At 38.1% G+C, this 22,038-nt stretch overlaps 1 protein-coding gene across 1 annotated transcript; it reads left to right on the top strand.

Moving 5' to 3' along the window:
• Window positions 1-2,494: 2,494 nt before the first annotated feature.
• Window positions 2,495-21,953, top strand: CCDC39 (coiled-coil domain containing 39). The gene is made up of 20 exons (XM_056498863.1): window positions 2,495-2,725; window positions 3,109-3,228; window positions 4,189-4,335; window positions 5,292-5,450; window positions 6,354-6,446; window positions 6,531-6,659; window positions 7,197-7,388; window positions 8,997-9,100; window positions 9,407-9,539; window positions 12,480-12,674; window positions 13,354-13,518; window positions 14,082-14,219; window positions 15,494-15,702; window positions 16,930-17,053; window positions 18,246-18,405; window positions 18,689-18,795; window positions 20,075-20,215; window positions 20,373-20,552; window positions 20,768-20,850; window positions 21,444-21,953. Exons 1-20 carry the CDS (start codon window positions 2,615-2,617, stop codon window positions 21,601-21,603), a joined length of 2,850 nt encoding a protein of 949 aa, XP_056354838.1. The 5' UTR covers window positions 2,495-2,614; the 3' UTR covers window positions 21,604-21,953.
• Window positions 21,954-22,038: the final 85 nt, after the last annotated feature.

Raw genomic sequence — 22,038 nt, 5'->3', positions numbered from 1 at the left:
TATATATATATATATATATATATATATGTATGTATGTATATATATGAGAACAGGAATTTTATATTCCCTTTTAACTGAAGAGTCAATAACCAACTGGTGTTATTTTAATAAGAGACACCAACAAAACCCCTCTGAATCCACAGGCATGCAGCACCATCTGGTGGATTAGCACATCTGGCAAACAGTTCTGCATTTACTGAACACATTTCCACAGGCAGGAGAAGGGAAAAACCATACGAACAAAAGCATATAATGGAGATTTGTTTAGTCAGCATTAGGCAAGAGAAAGTGAGAAGGGTGGAATTTCCATGAAAATTGTGAAGTAATAGTCTTTACTCATATAACACTTTGTATTTTTCAGACACTATGTATAAATCTGGACTCAAAAATATGTGAACAGTACACTTATGATGACAAAAATTCAGAAGTTTGGTGTGTTATTTAACTAACTGCATCAAGATTTATTTAATTTGATTTCTTTCTTAATACATGCATTAAGGCACATGTTTATAAATCACAATTTTTTCACTGGAAGTCTTGCTTATTGAAGAGGACTGATTGCTCACCTCAGAACAGTTTTCCAATAATTTGCTTTCTTCTTCTCAGGCACTATATGGTCTCATGTTCTTTCACACACAAGCTCAGCTTGGATAATACAAGATTATCAGCTCATCACTGCAAAGCCACAATGAATTACAGGTGTCAGTTTAAAACCCCTGCAAGGCAAATTGCATTTTTCATATGTAGTGGGTAAAAGGAGCTTCTCACTTTGGGTAGGAAAGGAAGGGGCCCCTAATATGTACACAGGGATGTACCATTGTAGTCTCTGCTGTCTCTAGTAACTTGTAGTGTCATTGGAATTTTCCCTTTCAACCTTTCCATTGGGCCAGGTCACCTCACTGCACTCTGCAGTAGGTGGCTCTTGGCACATGGCCCTCAAGGGGGTCAAAAGGCTCAGTCCTCCACATGCCACACATTCACCTGACTGTCCTGACTCACTGAGGCTCAGCTGAGGCTCCCTCCTTGTCATCACACCCCTGCATCACCTCTGCACTCATCCCTTTGTGCTAATCCCCATTTCTGACACAGTGCTGCAAGCCGCTGGTCCTAAGATTTCGTTTTGAAAAGACACCTGGATCCACATGTCCAGCTTCTAGAAGTCTCCTTCATGTATGTTAGAATCAGGAATACATATATAAGTCTGAATTTTCTGCCTGTAGAAGTTTCCCTTCTTCTTAATGGCTGCATATCTCAGCTATCTTTCTGCATCATCTGCATCTTTGTCTTGCCCACATTGGTGATGAAGGTCCAATCATCTCACGTTCCTCTGGAAGACACTAACTGTACTCAGCACATCATTCTCACAATCAGACACATCACCACCGAGCTGCAGACTGGGAAAGTGTACAGCAAGATCAAAACACTGGACACTGGCCACCACAACTTCATACATCCCAGAGGGCAAACAGGAAGGTGGCAGGAGGATGCTTTAGCCAGACAATTGTCACCAAGGGAGGGTTTTTGCATCAAGGCTATCCTTCCTTTTTTTAGGGACTTTTTACAAGAGCATATAGTGACAGGACAAGCAGGAATGGATCCAAACTAAAAGAGGGTAGATTTAGATTAGGTATTAGGAGGAAGTTCTTTTCTGTGAGGGTGATGAGACGCTGGCACATGTTGTCTAGGGCAGCTGTGGATGCCACATCCCTAGAAGAGTTCAGGGCCAGGTTGGACAAGGCTCTGAGCAACCTGGGCTAGAGGAAGGTGTCCCTGCCCACGGCAAGGGCTGGAACCAGACGATCTTTAATGTCCCTTCCAACCCAAACCATTCATGGACTCAATTATTCCTTCCACGAGTGTTGTGTCTGTCTTGGTCTGCAAATGGTGGAACTCAGTGGCACAGGGTAATTTGCAACCCAGAAGTACAGATAGTGTACACTTCAAAAGGTGACAGGCAAGTTCACACGGACGTTGCATTAGTGTTTATGGTCACCGGAACGCTGCGTGTTTCAGGAAACTCACCCATTAGTTGTGGTGATAATGCCAAAGGCCTGTCAGAAACAGGGCGTGTTGTGTCCCCTCACAGACATTGTCAGCCGGTGTCCCCTCACACACACACACACACCTGTCAGCCGGTGTCCCCTCACACACACACACACACACACACACCTGTCAGCCGGTGTCCCCTCACACACACACACACACACACCTGTCAGTCGGTGTCCCCTCACACACACACACACCTGTCAGCCGGTGTCCCCAGCGCAGGTGGTGTCGGTGTCAGCCCCAGCCCTATCTGGTGTCCCCCGTGGCAAACCAGCAGCCGCTCTGCCGGCCGCAGCCGCGGCGCAGCGGGCTCTGGCGGAGGGGCCGGGGGGCTCTGAGGGGCTCTGAGGGGCTCTGAGGGGCTGCCCGCGGCCCTGCGGCTGACACCCGACCCTGCAGCACGGCCACGAGCGGCCCAGCCCCGGGCGAGCCGCCCCCATCCGCCCGAGGCCCGCCCGGCCCGAGCCGCCGTTGCCGCCGTTGCCAAGCGCCCGGAGCCGCCTCAGCCGCGGTGCTGCCTCACCCCGGCCCTGCCGCAGCCCCGGCCCTTGTGGGCCCCTCCGCGGCCATGGAGAGCCTGGGCAGCCCCTCCGCCGCCATGGTGCTGGCCGAGCTGCAGTGGGAGCCCGGCTACGCCGTGCCCGTGGCCAACGCCGAGAACAAGGCGCTGGAGGACGAAGTGAGCGCGGAGCCGCGGCCGGCAGGGAGAGGAGCCCGTCGTTCCCGGGGGCCGGGGAGGGATGGAGGGATGGAGGGATGGAGGGATGGAAGCGGGTTCTGCGGAGCTGCCCGGGCAATCCGGAGGGCGATCCCCGCTCGGAGCGTGGGACCCGCGCACCCGCATCCCCCGAGCCCCGCAGGAGGAGCAGTGCGAGTTGTCCGTTCCCTTAGCAAAGCTCCGGGTTTTCTCCTGAAATCTCTCATTTCGCTGCTTTGGAGAAATGCAGCAGCTACTTCTTGCGTTAATTTTTCATTAGTAATTTCAATGACTGTTTCTAGGTAGTTGCGGGTAATGAACGCTCAACCGCAAACAGTAACTTGACGATTCTAACTCTTAAACAGCTGCAGAAGTTGCAGAAGGAAAAAGAGAAGCTGCAGAATGAGTTGACCAACGTTGAGGAGCGCATAGAAGCAATGGCGTCTCATTTGAAAAATGTGACACAAGAGATTAACTTCTCTCAGGTAAATCCCCACCTCTAGCAGATCTGTTTTGTCAGACAGACCTGTAACCCGAGTATCTCTCTGTGGCTGGTATCTCTATATATTTTACCAGCTTTGTTAGAGATTTGTTAGGGCTTTATTCCAGGATTGCCACGGGAAACAAAAGTTAAACTGTGCACCTCAGTGATATTATTTGGTGGTTATTAAGACCACACAAATTCAAATTACTGTACCTAAGCAATATCCAGGAAGGGTGCATCTTAGAATTCTTCTTGAATGTGGACTTTAGTAGGTATTAATAAAAAAAAAAAATTGGTCAAAGAAAATACCAGTGTAAGGTGGGAAAAAATTAATAATATTTACAGTGGTGAAGAATTAGTTGTGAAATGTTTAATTCTTAATTCATAGACATGAAAACTGAAGTCATGGTCAAGATTTAAGTCTTACTTACACTCTGAATTAACTGAGCAAAAGGGCTGGTTTAGATTTCTGAAGAGTCTTGAGACAAAGATTTTCTCCTTTCAGATAAAATATCCTGGCTGAAAAAGTCTGCAGCTGAACAACTTCTTAATTTTTTTTGCCAGATTCAAGCATTAATTTGAATTAAAGGAAAGATACTGCTATTGGCCAGCAGGGGAGATCTGTCTTAGCACAGAACAATAAAATATTTTTTTTGCTATGCCTTCTGGATCTGATGTAAAGTCACTGTGGATCAAAAGACTAAGATTTTGATGTTGAAATGTTTGGATTCTTAATCTTGGGTGAAAAATCTTAGAATTGAATTTTTAGGGCTACAAAAGGTTGATCTGTGGATACTTGATACAATGTTTACATGTGTATATATAAGAATATGTGTCTGAAAATTCCTTCATTTGCATGATGAAACCACAGCATCTCTGACTTGGGATTTAATTGTGTGTAAAAGTTTGTTGATGTATGCCTTTTGTATATTGCAAAATACTGAACTTTATTATTCTGCAGTCTCTTTACAAAGCCAAAGAGAATGAAATTGAAACTGAACATCACTTTAAAGCCCTTGCTGAGAGAGAATATGGACGTCTCAAAAACGACATTAAGCAACTGAAAGATGAGATAGCTTCCTTGAGACAAAAGAAAAACACTCAAGAAGTAAGGTTTGACATTTTTGGAAGGGAACACCTTTACTGCAAAATTTTATGACTTGTCCTCACTTGCATATACAGCTACAGTAGTAGAAGTCAATAATAGCTAATTATAATTAAAATTTATAAACTGTAGTAGATGATCTGGATGGGCTTTTTCCTGTGTAAGCAAGTAGAGTGACACTGAGGATGTTACTGCATAGGCTGGTCAAAACATAGCAAATATTAATTAGATTTTGAAAGAATTCTGTTCTTAATGCCAGATACACATCCATATCACTATATTTCCAATTCTCACAGTTATTTTCCTAATGGTTTTAAAATCATATGGTTGGTGGCAAATCTTCTTCTCTACATAAAATAAACTTTGGTCATGATTTCAAGATCAAAGATTTGGTTTAAGTTACAAAGTAATCTAATGCTACTCAATTGCAGGTGGTCTTCTGGGTTTGAAATTTTCTTTCTTTTTCTATTGATTATTTAATTACATTTTAAAAATTTTGCTTTTGTTCTGTTTGTAATCTCCAGTCTCTCAGAATGGGTAGCAGGGTGAAGTCTCTTCAGTCATGTGAAGAGGTCACATTTGAAAATTGATATATTTGAAAATTGGATAAGGTCTAACAAGTGAGCCTTAATGAGTGAGGGAGAACCTTTACCTTTGGAGGCCTCAAATCAGTTTATTATATGGAAAAAAGACCCTTAAGATGGTTATATCTTGCCAGAGGCTGACTTTTCTTAAAATTATTTGCATTTTAAATTTGTGGCAACCTACTGTCTTGCATTTTCTTTAAGACCAGGATGTCCAATAGCATTCCTCAACACACAATTAATAAAAAAACTCTCAATTCTGTCGACAACATGTGGGTAGACTTGTTACAATGGCTTGAACTGGTTGCTTCAATTACTATTCAATGGATATTAGACATTTGATATTGAACCTTTTATTTTCTCTTCTTTTATTAGAATACTATAAATAAAACCACTAAGAAGCTGGAAGACTTAAAACAACAGATGAACTGGGATGAAGAACTTCTGGAGGGCTGGCTAAAGGAAATCAATCGTACTGATACTGATGCTGTTGTAATCCAGAAGTATGCACTGCAAGATGAAGGGAAACTTGGAGTAAGTAGAAATGACAACAGTTTTCAGAAATCAAACAAAGAACCATTTTATCACTTGAAAACTTTGTTATGTTATCAAGTCAGATAAAATGAAGACAAGATTTTGTACAACACTAGTTTCCATTTAGCACAACAGTGCAATTCCATATGAGGCTCATTTTGAAGCTGAAAGAACAGGTTTTACAATAATGAGAGACATAATTGAAGACATTATTTTGCTTATTCATCCAGATTAGATTTAAGTTTAAATTTTTTGAGAGGGTGCACAAATAGACAATAAAGTCTAGAAAACAGTGCCCTTGAATTAAGAGGAGTTTGTTCAAAAATTCACACCAAGTTTGGGCAAATAGAATAGGATTCCCCTTTAGAGTTTATTAATATTGCTGGGAATAAATTACAGCTTCTTCAGTAAAGCTACCTGGAATAATGGAAGACAAAAGCATATATATCTGTATAAAGAGGAATTCCAGTCAAAAGTTCAGAGTTTATAAGGGTGAGTTCCCAAGTATATTATTAATGTAGAGATTAATAATCCTGGTTATTACTCTTTTTAGCCTTTAAATAGAGTGAGTAGAATTTTGATTTTTAATTATTAAATACTTAACAAAAAAACTTTGGTTTACAGAAAAACTTTCACTGCTGTATGCAAAGGGACACCACACACACAATTACAGACAGTGGAGAGTTACTTTGGCCTTTCTGCAGTTTGGTTCTTATGGCCACTTTTATTGACTGAAAATTTGGGAGGCTAGACTGTCAATTTTTGGTTTTCTAAAACACAATAAAAATTGACGCCTCAGTAATTTAGCCCCTGATTGCAGCAAGGCTTTAAGAATTTATAAAATGTGATCTATTTATTTTCAAATACTTAATTTTTAAATATTTTCATATCCTTTCATTTTAGTCATTAACCCTTCAAATAGAAAAGTTGACCATGGAAGCAAACCAGAAGCGCAGAGCTCTGGATAATGAGCTTACAGAAACCATGACAGCTCAGGTTTGTGCTTAAGGTTCTCAAAGATCCCGTTTAGATGTGACATTTTTAACTTCAGAAAACATGGAGGTGCTTTCTTTTAAACAGATGGAGCTTGACAGAGCAGCTGAAGATTTTCGCAGGGTTCATCAAGAAAGGCAGGAAGTCATCAGGCAGTGGGAGAATGCAATTCATCAGATGCAAAAAAGGGATCAGGAGATTGATCAGTGTGCTTTGGTAAAACTGCTGTAACTGACCCATATCTAGGGTTTGGGTTTGATGTGGGATGTGGGAGGTTTTTTTTGTTGTCTTTTGTTTTTGTTTTTTTTTTTTTTAAACATCAAAACTACAGTATAATTTTCTGGGTAGCTAATGTTTTACTTAACTTTTCAAAATGCAGAATTTTCCCTGAGTAGCTATAAATCTGTCAGGTAAAGTAAGCATCACTAATGCTGGTAATTTTCCTGTTTGGTTTCATCTGTTTCAAGCCTACCTGAATTTTTGCGTAGCTTTTTTTTCCCAATTCAATCAATAAAGAATTATTTTCATAATAGTTTATAGTCTCTTTTTGTTTTTAAATTATTGGAACATTTTGGAAGTTTCCAGCTTTTGGTGTGATGTACATGTAATCCATGGATTAAAGTAATTTTAAGAATGATAACTGGACTGTCTCAGGCAAATAGTAATCATAATAGGAATTGATCTTCTGGCTGTACCCTTTATTAATCTAACACAACTAATGAAAGCAAATCTAAAAAGTTTTTATCCTGCTAGCTAATTGCAGAGATAAAACAGGAGATCCGAAACAAAGAAATGTTGCTGAGAGAGAAGACTGCCTTTTTGGTAAATGAAACTGTTAATAATATGGAATATGAAAAGAAAATCTTTTCTGCTGAGCGGGAAGCAAACAACCTCCGAAAGGAGTTCCAGGCTCAGGATACTCGCAGGACTCAGCTGCAGGATGAGGTAAGGGTGGCCAAACAGTTCAGGAAAACAGACTGAATCTATAACTGAGCACCAGATGGAGGAAATACAGCAATAGCATTTCCTTTTCTCTGGTTTTATACTAGGCTCTTAATAATTCAAAATGTTGCTTTTCTCAGCCAACTCCTGTTCATTGCAATCTGAACCCTCCACTTAATCCTGTCATTGAGAGTGGTGCAAAGACTGGAATGTATTCTCTGTTTTTCAGGTGTAAAATGGATGAATTTTCTCTTAAATGGTCTAACACTGTTAGATGCTTCAGGAAACTTCTTTCCTTTAGCATCCACAGACTGCAGTATTGTATAAAGATGAAAGAAATCTCTTCCAGATTCCAAACAATTCTTGTCCTGTGCTCTCAGAAGTGTGTGTTGATGGCCTGGTAGTCAGGTTACTATTTCTGGGGAGAACACCCAGTGCTTTCACATGGCTTTCTAATCAAGAGGCACTGGGACAGGGCTGCCCTGTGAGCAAGTCATTCTTGACACTGGCCATTCTGAATCTGATCTGGGAATGAGCTGCACTGCTTAATTACTTAAATGCCTGTAGAAGTATTTCTAAGAAGTATTTGAAGTTTCATGGCTCTGCTGAGAAGGGATACACTTGTATTATCTGGGTAATTTTTTTCTTAACAAGAAAATGGTAACACTGGGGTACTCAGCAAGCTTAGTGATTTTTTGAAAAAAAATTGTTACCTTAACTTTGGATAGCTTTTCTGTAACAGGTGGTTCATAGACTGATCTCCTAATTAAACTGGAGGTAGCTCAAACAAGGTGTAGGCTATTAAATTACCCTATAATTCATGCAAGCTTGAGGGTTTGTAGAATTGGTCGGTTTTCATCTCAAGCTGTGAGATTCTTGCTTGAAGTTTTTCACAATTAATACTCCATGATGGCATAATAGAACAGTCTCCCCTTATTAGAACATCTGTGGGATGCATGTGAGAAACAAGGAAAGAAGGAGACAGTTCAACCAACAATTTGTGACCTTTAAGAAGCCTGCTATACATGTCCTTGATCAGTTTTCTTAATCTGTGGAAGTGAAAACAATTAAACTTATTCTGTTAAGTGATACTGTGAAGATGAAAGAGCTATTGATTGTAAAGTATTCCTATCCTATCTAATGAATGCTTTAATGTACTTTTACCAAATTAAATGTCTGTGTATTTTTGTCACAGCGATATCTTAATCAAAATAATTTTATGTATCAAGCAAAGTTTGACATAGAAATATTTATTAGATGTATAAGGTTATCCATGTTCACAAAGAACCTCAGCAAAGTCAGCTGTGCACCATAAAACCATGGTTCCACTCATACAGATGCTGTTGGACAAGAATTGCAGCTCATAGCACTTCCATAATTCATTCTGTCTTCTTAATTATTATTATTTTTTCCCAGTACTCATACTGTGTAATTAGTCTATTGAATTTACTAGCTGGGCCAATTTATAGTGCCTCAGGATTTGCAGCACTCCTAATTTGGAGAGCACTGTTTAAAGTAATTTATTTCTGAAAAATAGAAAAATAAAATTTAAAATATCTTAACATGTAAAAGCAAATAAGAGCTCAATTGCTCGATTTTGTAATTTATTAGCTGCAGGCTTTGAAATCCATTGTGAACAGAACTGCTTCTGATCTAGAGTCTTCCAGAACACAAATAGCCAATCTGAAGAAAGACATTCAGGCAAAACAAGCCAGGTAAGAAACAGACCTTTAAAGATAACATTTGTAAGGATTAGTAATACAACCCAATCCTTGAGGTAGAAAGAAACCTTAAATAGTGGTGATGACTGAAACCTCCAAATTTCTGGTTATTTCATGTCCTGCATAGATTTGGCACTGGGTAATTTAGTCCAAATAGTCCTGGTAATCCTTCTTTTTAAAGGGTGGGGAAAATAAAAAGGGCCTTGATTATCATAGGTTGAAGTTTAGACTGAGGCAACTACTCAGTCAGATTTGCTGCTTCCTAGGTAACCTACATTTAACTTCTGTAATTTTGTTTAGATTAAAACTTCTTAATGAAAAAACTGCAAGTCTTTCTGATAAACTGAAGCTTGCAATTGAGGAGACACTTAGTGCTGATGAAAAAGCTTTGAGATTGGAAGAAATACTGAAAGAAGAAGAAAAAAGTGTTGAGGTAAAATGTTTTTCTAGAACTGAGGACTCGTTTGTATTTGCAAGCTTTATATTTTAAAATGATCTCTTTAAAAATTTTCTATTAAAATGAAATGAAAGTTGATATGACATGTGGCTATTTCATCAAATACTGAAACAAGTGTGCATGTAGATGTGTCTGTGCTGAGAAAACCCTGGAGGAAAATAAATGATCCTAGTAATTCCAACTGTATTAGTTCAGGAAACTGATACTCATCAATAAGGTTTTTAAAGACTGAGATTCTTGTCAGGATAACTTTTCAGTATCACTGCCACCAAAAACTTCTTGGCTCTAGTAAAACACCACCAAAATTTATAAACCTGCAAAGACCTGTGATTTTGGCAAACACTTTAAAAATATTTAGAAATCTTTAAATCAAATTTGGCTGGCCTGGTCTACTCTTCATTATTTTAATTCTACTACATATTATTCTACTACATACTACATATGTGGACTGTTAAATAATTACTGGCTCACTTTAGATTAGTTTTCTGAATAAAGATTTTGATCTGGGAAGTGGCATGTACAAGTTATAATAAGGTGGCTATTTTTTTAACATGCCTAATAATACTTTTATAAAATTAAAAACCAACTACTTAGGTTGCAAATTAAGTATAGGAAAAAAATTCATTATCATCTACTTAGCTGTAAAGAGCTTTTGAATAAATGCAGTGTTGTAATGCAATCTTCTGAACTTTCCTGCATTTCAGGAAATGCTTATACTGTTTTGTCATTTTGCTACTAATTCTCTTAAAGTATTTTCACTACTTAGCTTCTGACTGAACATGACAGAAATATTCTTTTACATTTTGCTGGGCAACTGAGCATTGGATATGCTGAAGCTTTCATTGCTCTAGAATGACCAGGTTAAATTAATGTGACAGCAGGTGTCCCACATGACTGACAACAAAGCTTTACCTCTGTATGCTCTTTCATACCACTGTATGCTCTTTCTTTTTCTTCTCTAGTTAGTGTTTCCTAGAGCATGCATGTGAAATAATGCTTTGTAGTAGATTGAATGTCATTTGTCAAACTTTTTAACTCCACAGGCATTAATCACACATTTTAAATATACTTTCAAAAACTAGAGACGGGATATCTTTCCTTTATAGATAATTTCTTAAATTATAGGCCTTACTGTTTTGGCTTTTCAGATAATTTGAAAACAAGTAATGGTGTAGCATTTCATTAAAATGAAAACCTTCTTTGCTTCCCCTTAAGACAGTTTCCAGGATGGCAAAAGCCTTAGCAGGGTTTCTTTCCCCGTGTCTGTGGCAGATAACCTAAGATGACATTGAGCTTGGCAGCTCCACAGCTGCAGGGAAATATTTTAGCTAGGATGAACTGTTCTTGAACAATGTCTGTAATGTATTAGTCAGAAGCCTCCCTTCCATCACCATTAGACACACATGGCTATTTGCTGCATCTGTTAATTTACTGTGAAGAGATATTTACAGGAACAATGTGGATGAAATGTCAGTGTTTTGCTCTCTTGTTCTGTGGTACTTCTCCCTCTTCAATTTGTGGAAAAACACTGTTGCACAGTGAGACTTATTGAATATCTTATAGCTGTTAACAGCCTCACTTAAAGGGAGAGCAGCCATTTCTGTTAAATAAATTAATTTCGATATGCAGGAAAGACCAGGAAGTGAAGGTCAAATCACGATCCAGTGTCAGTGGATGAACTTGTAATTGTCATTAGCTTCAGAAATACAGCTCAGCATTTGGCACATACTTAAAAACCAGTTTGCTTCCAGAAGAAATTTCCTTTGTTCAAGCATGATCCAAAGCCCACTGACATGTTCTACAGTCCATAGTAATTTCATATTAAACTTGCACTTGCCTTTTACATCCAGAGTTTTGAATTTGGAATTGCACTTACAGCAAGTTCTACAAAAAACTTCTGTTGGGTAGAATGTGCAATGTGATTACAAAACCTTAGAGAAGGCATTAAATTGCCTTTCACCATTATTTAAGCCAGCAAGATGGTTATATACATAATAAATCCAGAATAAACACATTGTTAATCAATATAGAAAAGTGAGTTCTCAGGTGTTTTGCATATTAATTTAAATGCACATCAAATTCTGTACCAGACTTGGGCTAAATGTAAATGAGTGCTTTGGAACAGGAAGGGGAAATCACATCACTTGTTTTAGGATGCACCTCACAGGAAACTGGCATGCTCAATGGCCTGAGCTTTGGAGAGTCTTTGGCTACTTGAGTGGGAGAGGTGGAAGGAGGGAGGGAAAGAATAAAATTGTTTTCCTATTAGGATTATAAAAAGAAAATAATCTCAATTTTCATTGTTTTCAATCCATTTTGGGTCACCTGAAATATTCAGCATTGGTTTTTATCCTACTAAAATTTTTTATCCTACTAAAACCTCATTTCCTGCAGTGATTTAGGTGTTAATGGCAACTTAGCTCTGAGAAAAAGGAAGTGATTTTATAAAGTGTAATTTTTCAGAATTACTCCATCTTAGATAAACACACACGTACATATATGTGCACTCACAGCGTTACAAGATTTAATAAACCATTGAACAGCTTTGTATTATATTTCTCAAATACTCACAGATGCTGGAGGCAGTAAGGAGGTTTTTTGAAAAGAATGACAGGAATTTAGTTTTCTAAAAGGCTGAAAAAAGTAGCTTTCCTATAACTGGGGGAAAAAAAGTCATGTTATTGTAGTGTAGGATTCAATTTTTAAAAAATGAATAAAAAAGTATTACTTTCTCTTTAAGTCAAATACTTTTTTTTGCCAACCATTTTGAAGACTTAAAAAATTCCATGTTCATATTAATGGATGTAGTAATAATATTTTTTCTATATATGATTAATAAAAACAGATAAGTTCTCAGAGATTAATTCTGATGCGATTAATTGCGACTAATCTACTTAATGATCAATCTGTCACCAGGAAAAAGAAATCGAAATGAGACAGTTAAAGGACCTACTTTTCAAGAAGAGTCAGGAGTTAAAAGCACAGAGTGATAAGGAGAAGATTGTTCTGGCAGAAATTGAGGGAGGACAAAAATCACTTAAAAATCTCAGGAGTCGACTGCGCAAACTTGACACAGATCTGTTAAAACAACAAGAATTAATATATAACCAAGTAAGATGTTAATGTATTTTCACACTATGATGGTTTCTTGAGTCTGCTGATAGCACATTGCTTGAATTCTGTAGTCTTTAACAGTTTTCCTTTTTGAAAATGTTATGCAGTATCATTTGAAGTCTGCATTTATTTCTGTTTCTAGATGTACAGATAAAATTGAAATTACTGAAACTTGCCAAAGTATCACCTACATTTTGCACTTGTGTGTTTCATTATGTTTTTTGGATCTGCTGCTTTTCCCATTAATTCCTAAAATCCATTCTTTACTTTGATCCCTCTGAACCACAGACACCTCAGGGCATATTTTTAAAGCAATACAAGAGGTACATGCCAAAATCCTGTTATTTACTAATTGGATTATGTGCATATTTCCTATGCACCACTTTGAAAATTTTCTCTTTTATATTAGCATCCACTGGTAGCAACAAGATGGCAACTCCATTGTAAGCCTCCCTACAGCAGCCTGTGCTGAGTGTGCTTTGTTACTCTTCTAGAAGATTACCCCAAACCATCACTTGCTCATCAGTCATCTAAGATATTTTGCTAATGAGGTCTAAAAGCCAGAAACTATTATAAAAACAATAGCTTAATTGGGTGACTGTCCTAAAGCCAACATTTAGATCCAAGTTTATTGCTTATCTCAGACTATTAATTCTCTTCAAATTTATTTTAACAGGATTTTTATATTCAGCAAGTACAGAGACGACTGTCACGGTTAGAAGGGGAGATTAATGCCGATGAAAAACAAGTTTTGGAAGAAAAAGTTGCTGAACTTAAGAAAACCTTAGAAGAAAAGAAAAAGGCATATGATGCTTTACAGTCACTGTACAGGAAACTTCAGGTAACTTCCTTGTTACATAATTTTGACTGAGTATCATTTAGAAACCTCAGTGAATTAAGTAGATTTGGTCTTAGTAATCAAGAAGTTGGTATTAGACTAAAGAGTATCTGAACTTTGTGTAACCCATGTGGAAAACTTCATAAATTCACTATAACTTCCAGAAAAATAGATTTTTACTGCCAAGTGATACATCTTAACATGAAGACAAGCACTGAGTGTTGGAAAGACAAGCTGAGCCTTTATCAAGATATGACTGCCTGCTTGCAAATGTCTGAGTTTATCATTAGGCCCGTGCAGAAATAGGAGAATGCTGATTTGTAAAGCTATTACTTTTATAGTTATCATAAATTTGTAAGTATAGTTGCATTTAAAGTTGTCCAAAGTCCCCATGCAGCACTCTGTATGAGGTCATGCCATGCAGTTTGCGTATCAGCATATTGGACATGTCATGATGGTGGTTCCTGGTTCCAGGACTTAAATACATCTCATTTAAAATTAACTGGTAACTTTTGTTGCAATTTAGGTTTACTGAAATGAGTTCAATATAACTTATTTTGAAACAGAATGATATCCAAATCACCAAGAAAACAATTGATAAGACAAGAGAAGAAACAAGTAGTATGGTAGAGAAGATAGAAGAACTAACTCTTTTCAATGAGAGATCACTTCAGGAGTTAAGAAAAGCAAAACATGTTAAGCAGGTACAGTATTATTTTGCAGATTTACTTATACAGGACACTCTTGTTTGTTTGGGGTGTCATCTGCCTTCCATCAGTGGAAGCAACATCATTACATCCATATATAAGGACACTTTATGTAGTTTTCTAATTTATGCATCTTCATCATTATCATCTTACTAGGCAAAGTGTTTCTCCTCTCTACACAGCATAAAGTTTGATGAACTATCAATTTAATCCCACTTTAGTTATAGCACAATATCCACCAGATCAGTGGATGTTTGGGTTTTTTCCCCTGAGAAACAATTACCTTTAAAATAGAAAATATATTTACTGTTCAAGGATGTCTTTACGTAACGTTGAGTTTTTACTCTCAATCTGTGATGGGTACTAATAAGTTTGGCACAGTATTGTTATTAAAATGTAAGCATTTTTTTCTAACAGATGGTTTGAATTAATTTATTTTCCAGTGTAAGGTATTAGGAACTAAGTGTAAATCCTTTCCTCACATTTTGATAAGCAGAAAAACAGTTCTGACTCCTCCAATTATTGCGCAATTTTTCTCCTGTAAGCTTTAGCCTTCCTAAAGGAAGCAGTAACATAGTAGAAAAAAGCAGAGTCTAAGTAGCAGGGGAAAGCTGGTGCACTTCCTCCTCAATGAAAACTCTTCCCCTAAATATGAAACTTTCCTGGGGGGATGAAATTCAGGGGAACAAAAGAAGCTGATGACCTGAAAGCACTCAGATAAAAATTGATGGAGTTGGAGTCATACAAGATTTTAAAAAATGGTTTAATGTATTTGCATACTAATGAAGTTCAGCACTTGTTGCTTTTCATAAACTTTGGTATATATAAGATTTGCTCATGTAACTACATGATTTGCAGGCCTACAGAATCTAGAATATACTCCAAGAATTAAGGACTTGAGTGAGATATTAACTGCTCCAGAAATCTTCTTGTAGGGTCTCTTATTTTATTCACCTAAACTGAAAAAGTTGTAGAAGGAAAAGTCTAATAATCCAAAATTCATCCTGAATCAGAAAGTTTGATGAATTTGTATAAAACCATTCAGGAAACAATCTACCTCCATCACAATCACCTTTGTGACTCTTGACAAATGAGAAAATGACAAGATTTTTAAATGCAGAGCACAATTAGTCTTGCTGTTGTATAAATATTAAAGGTAAAATAATGAATAAATACTAAAGGTAAAATAGTGAATAAATACTAACTTACTAAATTATAGATAATATTAGTTAAAACAATTTTTTATTTTGATACCATTTGACACTTATTAGGAGATGATGGTCGAAGATAATCTCTTAAAACTGGAACTGAAGCGCCTTCGGAATACTCTGTGTAATAAAGCAGAGAAGGTTCTGTCACTGGAAAAACAACAATTGGAGTTAAAGAAAGCCATAGCAGAAAGAATGGAGGAAATCAGGATCCATAAGGCAATGCTGGATTCCCAGATAAGACTGCTGGATCAGGAACGGCATCGCATGAGGTAACTGTTCTTATAGAAATTAAACCTGTCTGAACTTTGACTGAGTACATTTTTTGTGGGGACTTAACTAAAAAGAGAAGCATTTTACCCAGCTTCATCATTAGAGAAACTGAAGATTAAATAAATCTTGCTCAAAGTTATTTACCAAGACAGCTGAGGCCAGCAAGAGACCCTGTCTCTGACCCCCAGGCTGCAGCTTTAACCCCTCAGTGAACAGGAGATCAGTGGCCTTGCTGTGAATGAGGAGCCTCAGCAGAAGGGGAAGGAAACCTCAGCCACAGACATCTTTTTACAGTAAACACTGTGTGTGTCACTCTGCCTTTTTCAAAATAATCTGGACATGTAAAACCATGTGTCTGGAGATACGCTGAAGTACATGAAATGGAAAAAGTTGCTTTTAAAGAGGGTTTACTCCTAGCTGCTTGATAAAACTGTAATTTCTTTGATTCAAACAGTAAGACTGGTTTGCTTTGTGGTGTATTTTGTTTGGTTGGGCTTTTTCTTCTTTTTAACTAAGGAGCTTTCCTTTATGTATCCTATATAATTAATTAAAACTTACTAATTACATATGCACCTTCTGATAAATCAATGACATAGAAATAACGTTTCCCTCCCATCATAATCAGTCCAGAGTATCTGGGATGGTTTTTGCCCTGAAACCCCAGTAGCTAAATGCAGCCAAAAATGAACATTTCAGCATCTGAACTGTCCTGCTGACCACACCCCTCACAATGGGAATTAGGGTGACTAAAGTGTGACTCAGAGCACAGACTGTGGCCTCCTTCCTTTGGTATCACCCAGCTGTTGGATACTTCCACAGAGTCTGATTTAGGGCTGTTCCTGGCTGTTCCTCACACTCATCCTGCAGTAGGAATGTTAAGGTACCATCAGCAGGGGGCAGCTGGAGCAGCTCTGGGAGTGAGATGTCAAACCTCTAAATTTGGGGAAGGACTGTGGCACAGCCTCCCAGGATGCAGTAATCTGGGATGTGAAAACAAATTTGACTCAATTTAGGAACTGCAAAAGGCACATAGGTAACCGGAACAAGGGATGTTTGTGGCTGGGAGAACACAGAAAACCACCGAGATCTGTAGCAAGCAGCACAATTCCTGGTACAGGCTGCTGGCATAACACCAGGAATTTAACCTGCTGCAACAAGAACTGTCCACAAAACACTGCCAGACAAACACTTTCTCAATCCATTTATTTTCTCCCCAAACAAATCAGTGCTGAATTTCAAGATCGCCTGTGGAAAATTGATAAACTGAAATGCAAATATGAAATGTTTACTCTTTCCATGATGCCACCTGAAGGAGAGGAGATGAAAAGTCAGGCCTACTATGCAATTAAGGTATTTTATCAACATCATTCATTATAATTCAATTATTTAAGCTATAGATTTCCCTGGGCTCTTAGACAACCTCCTTGCCTACTGCCTACTTTGAGTCTGATTGTTTTATGTTATCTGGCACCATTGATTATTTAAATGATACCGTAATTTCCCAAGAATTTATGTGGAGCCTTAATTCTGGGCAGTTTGAAAACTTCACTTCAGTGCTCATTAATTTACAAGTACACAAAAATTAGTGATCAAATGATAATCCACTATGAGCTGGAAACAACATTATTGAATCTCACATGACCTTAACTGTTAGAGTTATTTCCAGGTATTCACTTTATCATATGGGGTTCATACCTTGAAGAATGTCTTCTTTTCCCTTTCACTTACCAGTCACCTGTGTTTTATTGTTTTTTGGGTTTTTTTTGCACTGGAAAAAAGAAAAAATCAGTCTTTATCCAAAATGCAATACCCTTGTTCTTGAACAAGAATCTATTTTGATCTCCACAAATTCTCTTATTTCCTGTTAAATCAATACACTTCCAGCTGTGAGCTTGGTCCTGAAGTTCATCTTTTTCTTACCCTTAAATGTTAAATTTCTTTATGATGTATTTGTGCTGCTATGAGATCCAGGACAGCAGAAGACCCTCTGCAGAAGCCATGTGGTCACTGTGGGTGTATAAAATACCCTCCTCCACCTATGGAGATTTTTCACTGTAACAGATATTCCAAAGGGCTGTAGAAAAATACTTCACCTGCTGGTTCTTTCTTAAATCTACTGGTCAGATCAATGAGGAGTTACAAGTGACTAATTCCCAAATTGGATGACTTGTAACAGTCTCTCAGTAGTTATATGATGTATAACCTCAAATCTTGGATTTGTTGAGTGAAGGAAGCAGACATGAAGCACATGATGTAATTCACATCAGCAGTGCAAGGCACAGACACTGCTCTGTGCAGGGTGTAGATGCTGCTGGGCAGGACTGAGCTCAGGCAGAGGCAGGTCCCCAAAATAAAATGCATGAAATGCCTCAGAGAACTTCAATACTGTAAATGACTCCTCCTTCCAGTTCCCCAGGCACCCAAGTCTCAGTTCAAGTGGTTTTAACTCCTAAATATTGCCATATAATAAATATTTTCTGTATAATTGTCTTAATAGTTTCAGTATGTCTGCAGTCACCTAAAATATTTGGTTTGCTTTTAGGCTGCACAGGAAAAGGAAGCACTTCAACAAGAAGGTGATGATTTGGATGCAAAGATCTGCAAAGCTCAAAAAGAAATCACAGCTATGGAAAACAGTTTGTGTGTACTTAAAAGCTGGAACACAAACTACAAAAACTCTTTCAAGACACTCCCTGAGACAAGTATGTGAAATAGAAATTGGGAAGAAAATAGAACTTATTATTTAACTTTTGTGCCCTCTGCTGGCTCTGGAACCAGTAGCTCTTAAATCATTCTCCCTTATGAAGTCAGTTACTTTTTCACAGTGATTTGGAATTATTGGAGAGTATTTAAAAACCCCTCAAACCCTGAGGCACTAAAATACTGCCAACACCAATATAGTAATATTCTGAAATGCAGTTATTTTCAAGTGAAAATTGAGTTGTATTCACAGCACTAATGCTGCTTCATTGTGTGGGATCACAGGTGAGGAACTTCAGGAAAGATTGAAACTAGAAAAGGACAAAAGGGATGTTGATGAAAAATACAGACAGAAACAAAGAAAGATCAAGGAACTTCAGGAAAATCTCCAGGTAAAATACAAGTAAAGTTCCAGTCAGACAGGACTGCAGCATGTAGCTAAATCTATGCAAGTCATCCTAGATGAATAATAGGAAACCATGACACATTTTATTTTGCTCTTTTATTAATATATGATTTTTAGAAGGCTCTACAACATCCCCTTTCAAAATGTGATTATTTGAATTTTCTTGAATCACACCAAAACTTCAGGTGCTTAGTCACATACAGCTAGAAGTTTCAGAATCCCACATGCACTGACAGCTGCTGTTGTGGCAGCCACTAAAGCAGCTGTGTTCCCATGCATTACACATCACTATTGTACCATCCTGTCCAGCACTGCAGATTAAAATCCACACACCTTGGGACCTCTGGCATCTACATCCCAGGATTTTTCTGGAACAGATTCAGTTTTATTAGCACTGAGAGTACCTCAGTTAAACAGGATTAAATTAGCTGACTTGCAATTTAGCAGGCTGACCCCTAAATACAAGCAAACAAAAGCTTATGTTTTCAGGCTCCATACCAAGGACTGATTCATGGTTCCCCCGACAATCAGAAAGCCACTTGGACCTTAAGAAAGAGCAACACTTAATTCTTACATTTCAGTTATAATTTTATTAGACAGAAGAAAGCAAAGGCACATGGTCATATTCCACATGATTATTCTAAGCCCTGAGTCACTGCCTACAGTCAACAAGCATTCCTATTGCTTATTCTACCACCCCAGGACACAGCTCCTTGTTCAGAGATGTTGTTTGGTTAAGGTAAAGAAAAGGGACACACATCTTCATCAAGGATTAAGTCCTGGGATATAATGAGGTGTTACAGCTATCTAATTTCTGCCTTTTAATTTTTTTAAAGTTTCATTTCTTTATTTATTAAAAAATCCCAGCTGCCCTTACGGAGCTGATTTTATTCATACCAAAGGTCAGAGGTATCCCTCTTTTCCTACAGGAAACAATTATGGTTTTTTTTTTTTAGGATAGCTTGCACTTGTAAGTTGGTAGGGTGCCAGGTAAATAGTTTGTAGCCACTAAGATACATTTGAAAAGACATACATTAACAGTACCTTTAAAAGAGATGTAAATTACCTGGAAATTTCTTTGTTCATGTCTGTATCCACCAAACAGCTGGACTGGCAGAAAGTCCCCAGTTAACATTAGCACTAATTGCTTGAGCTACATTTAGAAACAAGTAGTTAATGACAACAGACCCTTCCATAAATACAAAAAGTGAAAGGCTACCAAACCTGCTTTGTAAACTAATATTACTGTTCAAATGAATTTGCAGAACATGCAACAACACTTTGATGTAATACAGCAGCAGCAGGCCCTCTTCAATGCGGAAAAGAAGGAAAAACAAGCTGTTATTTTGCAGCTGAAGAAAGAAATTGAAGAACAGAAGCCAAAACTAGAGAGGGTTATAAAACAGGTTCGTGTGCTTATTGATGAGAACTTCCAAATTTACAGTGATAGACAGTAGTGTGGGTTAAGCTCTATGGGTTAAACTCTGTGGTTTTAACTTAACATATTTCTGAAAAAGCGTTGTATTTTCATAAGAATAATGTTTTAAAAATATTTGTGTTAAGTGTTCCAAACTATCCAGAGAAATTCAGTCACAGAGGCAAGGTGGAACAAAAACACTGGAAGAGAGAGACATTCATCTTCGTGAACTGAAAGGCTTAAACAAAACCATCAACCAAGTGATAGCTGATGTTCTAGAAGCAAATCCTGGTTTAACTGCAGCCTTTCAAATGCACTTTGACAAGGTGAGCTTTCCACTTAACTGCCACCAAAATCTTGAGTGAGAGCTCCAGCCTATTACTGAGTGTCTTTCAAGGACAGTGCACAGTATGCAAAAACAGGGAAATGTTCACCTGGTTTCAACTTCTCTTCAAATGCTGAGCACTATAAATGCTCCTGATATCCCAGTCCTATTATACAACCATCAGAGCAACTTGTTTTTTCTTTCCAAATTTTCTAGTTCAATTTAGAGCTTCCTACACCTGCTTCTTCCAGTGGAAGTCAAACTCCTCAGTCCCCACAGAGCTCATTACCTCCTACCAGGTAAGTTCTAACACTCTTGGGTTGCTTTGAGGTTTTTATAAGATTGAGTTTAAACCAGCAAAATTAGTCTCTAACTGAAAGAATTCTTTACTCTTGAAGGCCATCTCAATTGTCTTTTTGCTGAAGATTCTGCAAAAACTTTCTCCTTACTCTGTCCTTTAAGTTAACTACATTTTCATAGCACATGAGGAAGTTTACTTCAGCATCCATCACAGTATAGAAAACCCAATAATTACAAAATAATTACATTTACTTTTATTTAATGTTTGATGTTATAAAAGCACAATTTTGAGCAACATTTTACGCTTGGTAGTGTGAACACCCCTTCCTAATTAAATAGAAGATATTGATGCTTTTACTGGCATCTTCTTCCCCTGTTCAAGGTATGCTCAGTTAGAGCCTGTGCTGTGCTGACCCAATTATGGCCCAGGGGTTACTGAAGCTGTTTAGTGGTGGTGGCTACAGAGATCTTTTAGGGGGTTTCACCTGGAATGAACATGGCTACTGGGTAGCTTCATTGTGAGCCACCCTTGGCAGTTCTGTTTTAGCTGCAGGGATTTCTGTATCGTAATTAGTAAATTTTTGTCTTTCAGATTCTCCAGTAGAAAAACTTCAGCCTCTGCTCAGGCGTCATCAGCCAAAGTGGTGGAGCTGACCTTGCCTATCCACATCCCTGAGGATGCAGCAGCTCTTGGCTCCCAGCCAGCCAGCAGAGGCAGCACCTCTGGGATTTCTGAACGCAAGAAGACTTAAGTCATTTTTTGAAGGCCACATTAGTTGAGATTTCTTAATTTTTGCAAGTAACTTGCATCCATGGAGTTACCTGGAAAACTTGCAGCTGAAGTACAATTGTCAGTGTGTGGTTCTGCCACCAACCTTTGCAGGTCTCCTTGTAAACCATGTAACCTTTTCTTCAGCAACACAACTGCTGCCTCCAAGTGCTCGTAAAGCAAATCCCCACCAAAGCTCAAACCAAGGGCTCACACTTGAGCTTACCTAGACAATAAATGATGTTGCAAAACTTGCTTGTCTACTTCAAGTTGGGTTTTTGGTTTTTTTTTTTTACATTACTCTTGGAGAATGTGCAATACACTTGCCTTCACAAACACAGCAGGGTTCCATGTAACTGTACATGTAACTGTGCTCCAGGATGAAACATCCCAGCAACATTCACAAAAAACGCAGACA

The sequence above is a fragment of the Oenanthe melanoleuca genome, chromosome 9, assembly GCF_029582105.1.
Source record: "Oenanthe melanoleuca isolate GR-GAL-2019-014 chromosome 9, OMel1.0, whole genome shotgun sequence".
Classification (NCBI taxonomy): domain Eukaryota; kingdom Metazoa; phylum Chordata; class Aves; order Passeriformes; family Muscicapidae; genus Oenanthe; species Oenanthe melanoleuca.
This window is presented reverse-complemented; position numbering and strand designations above follow the sequence as displayed.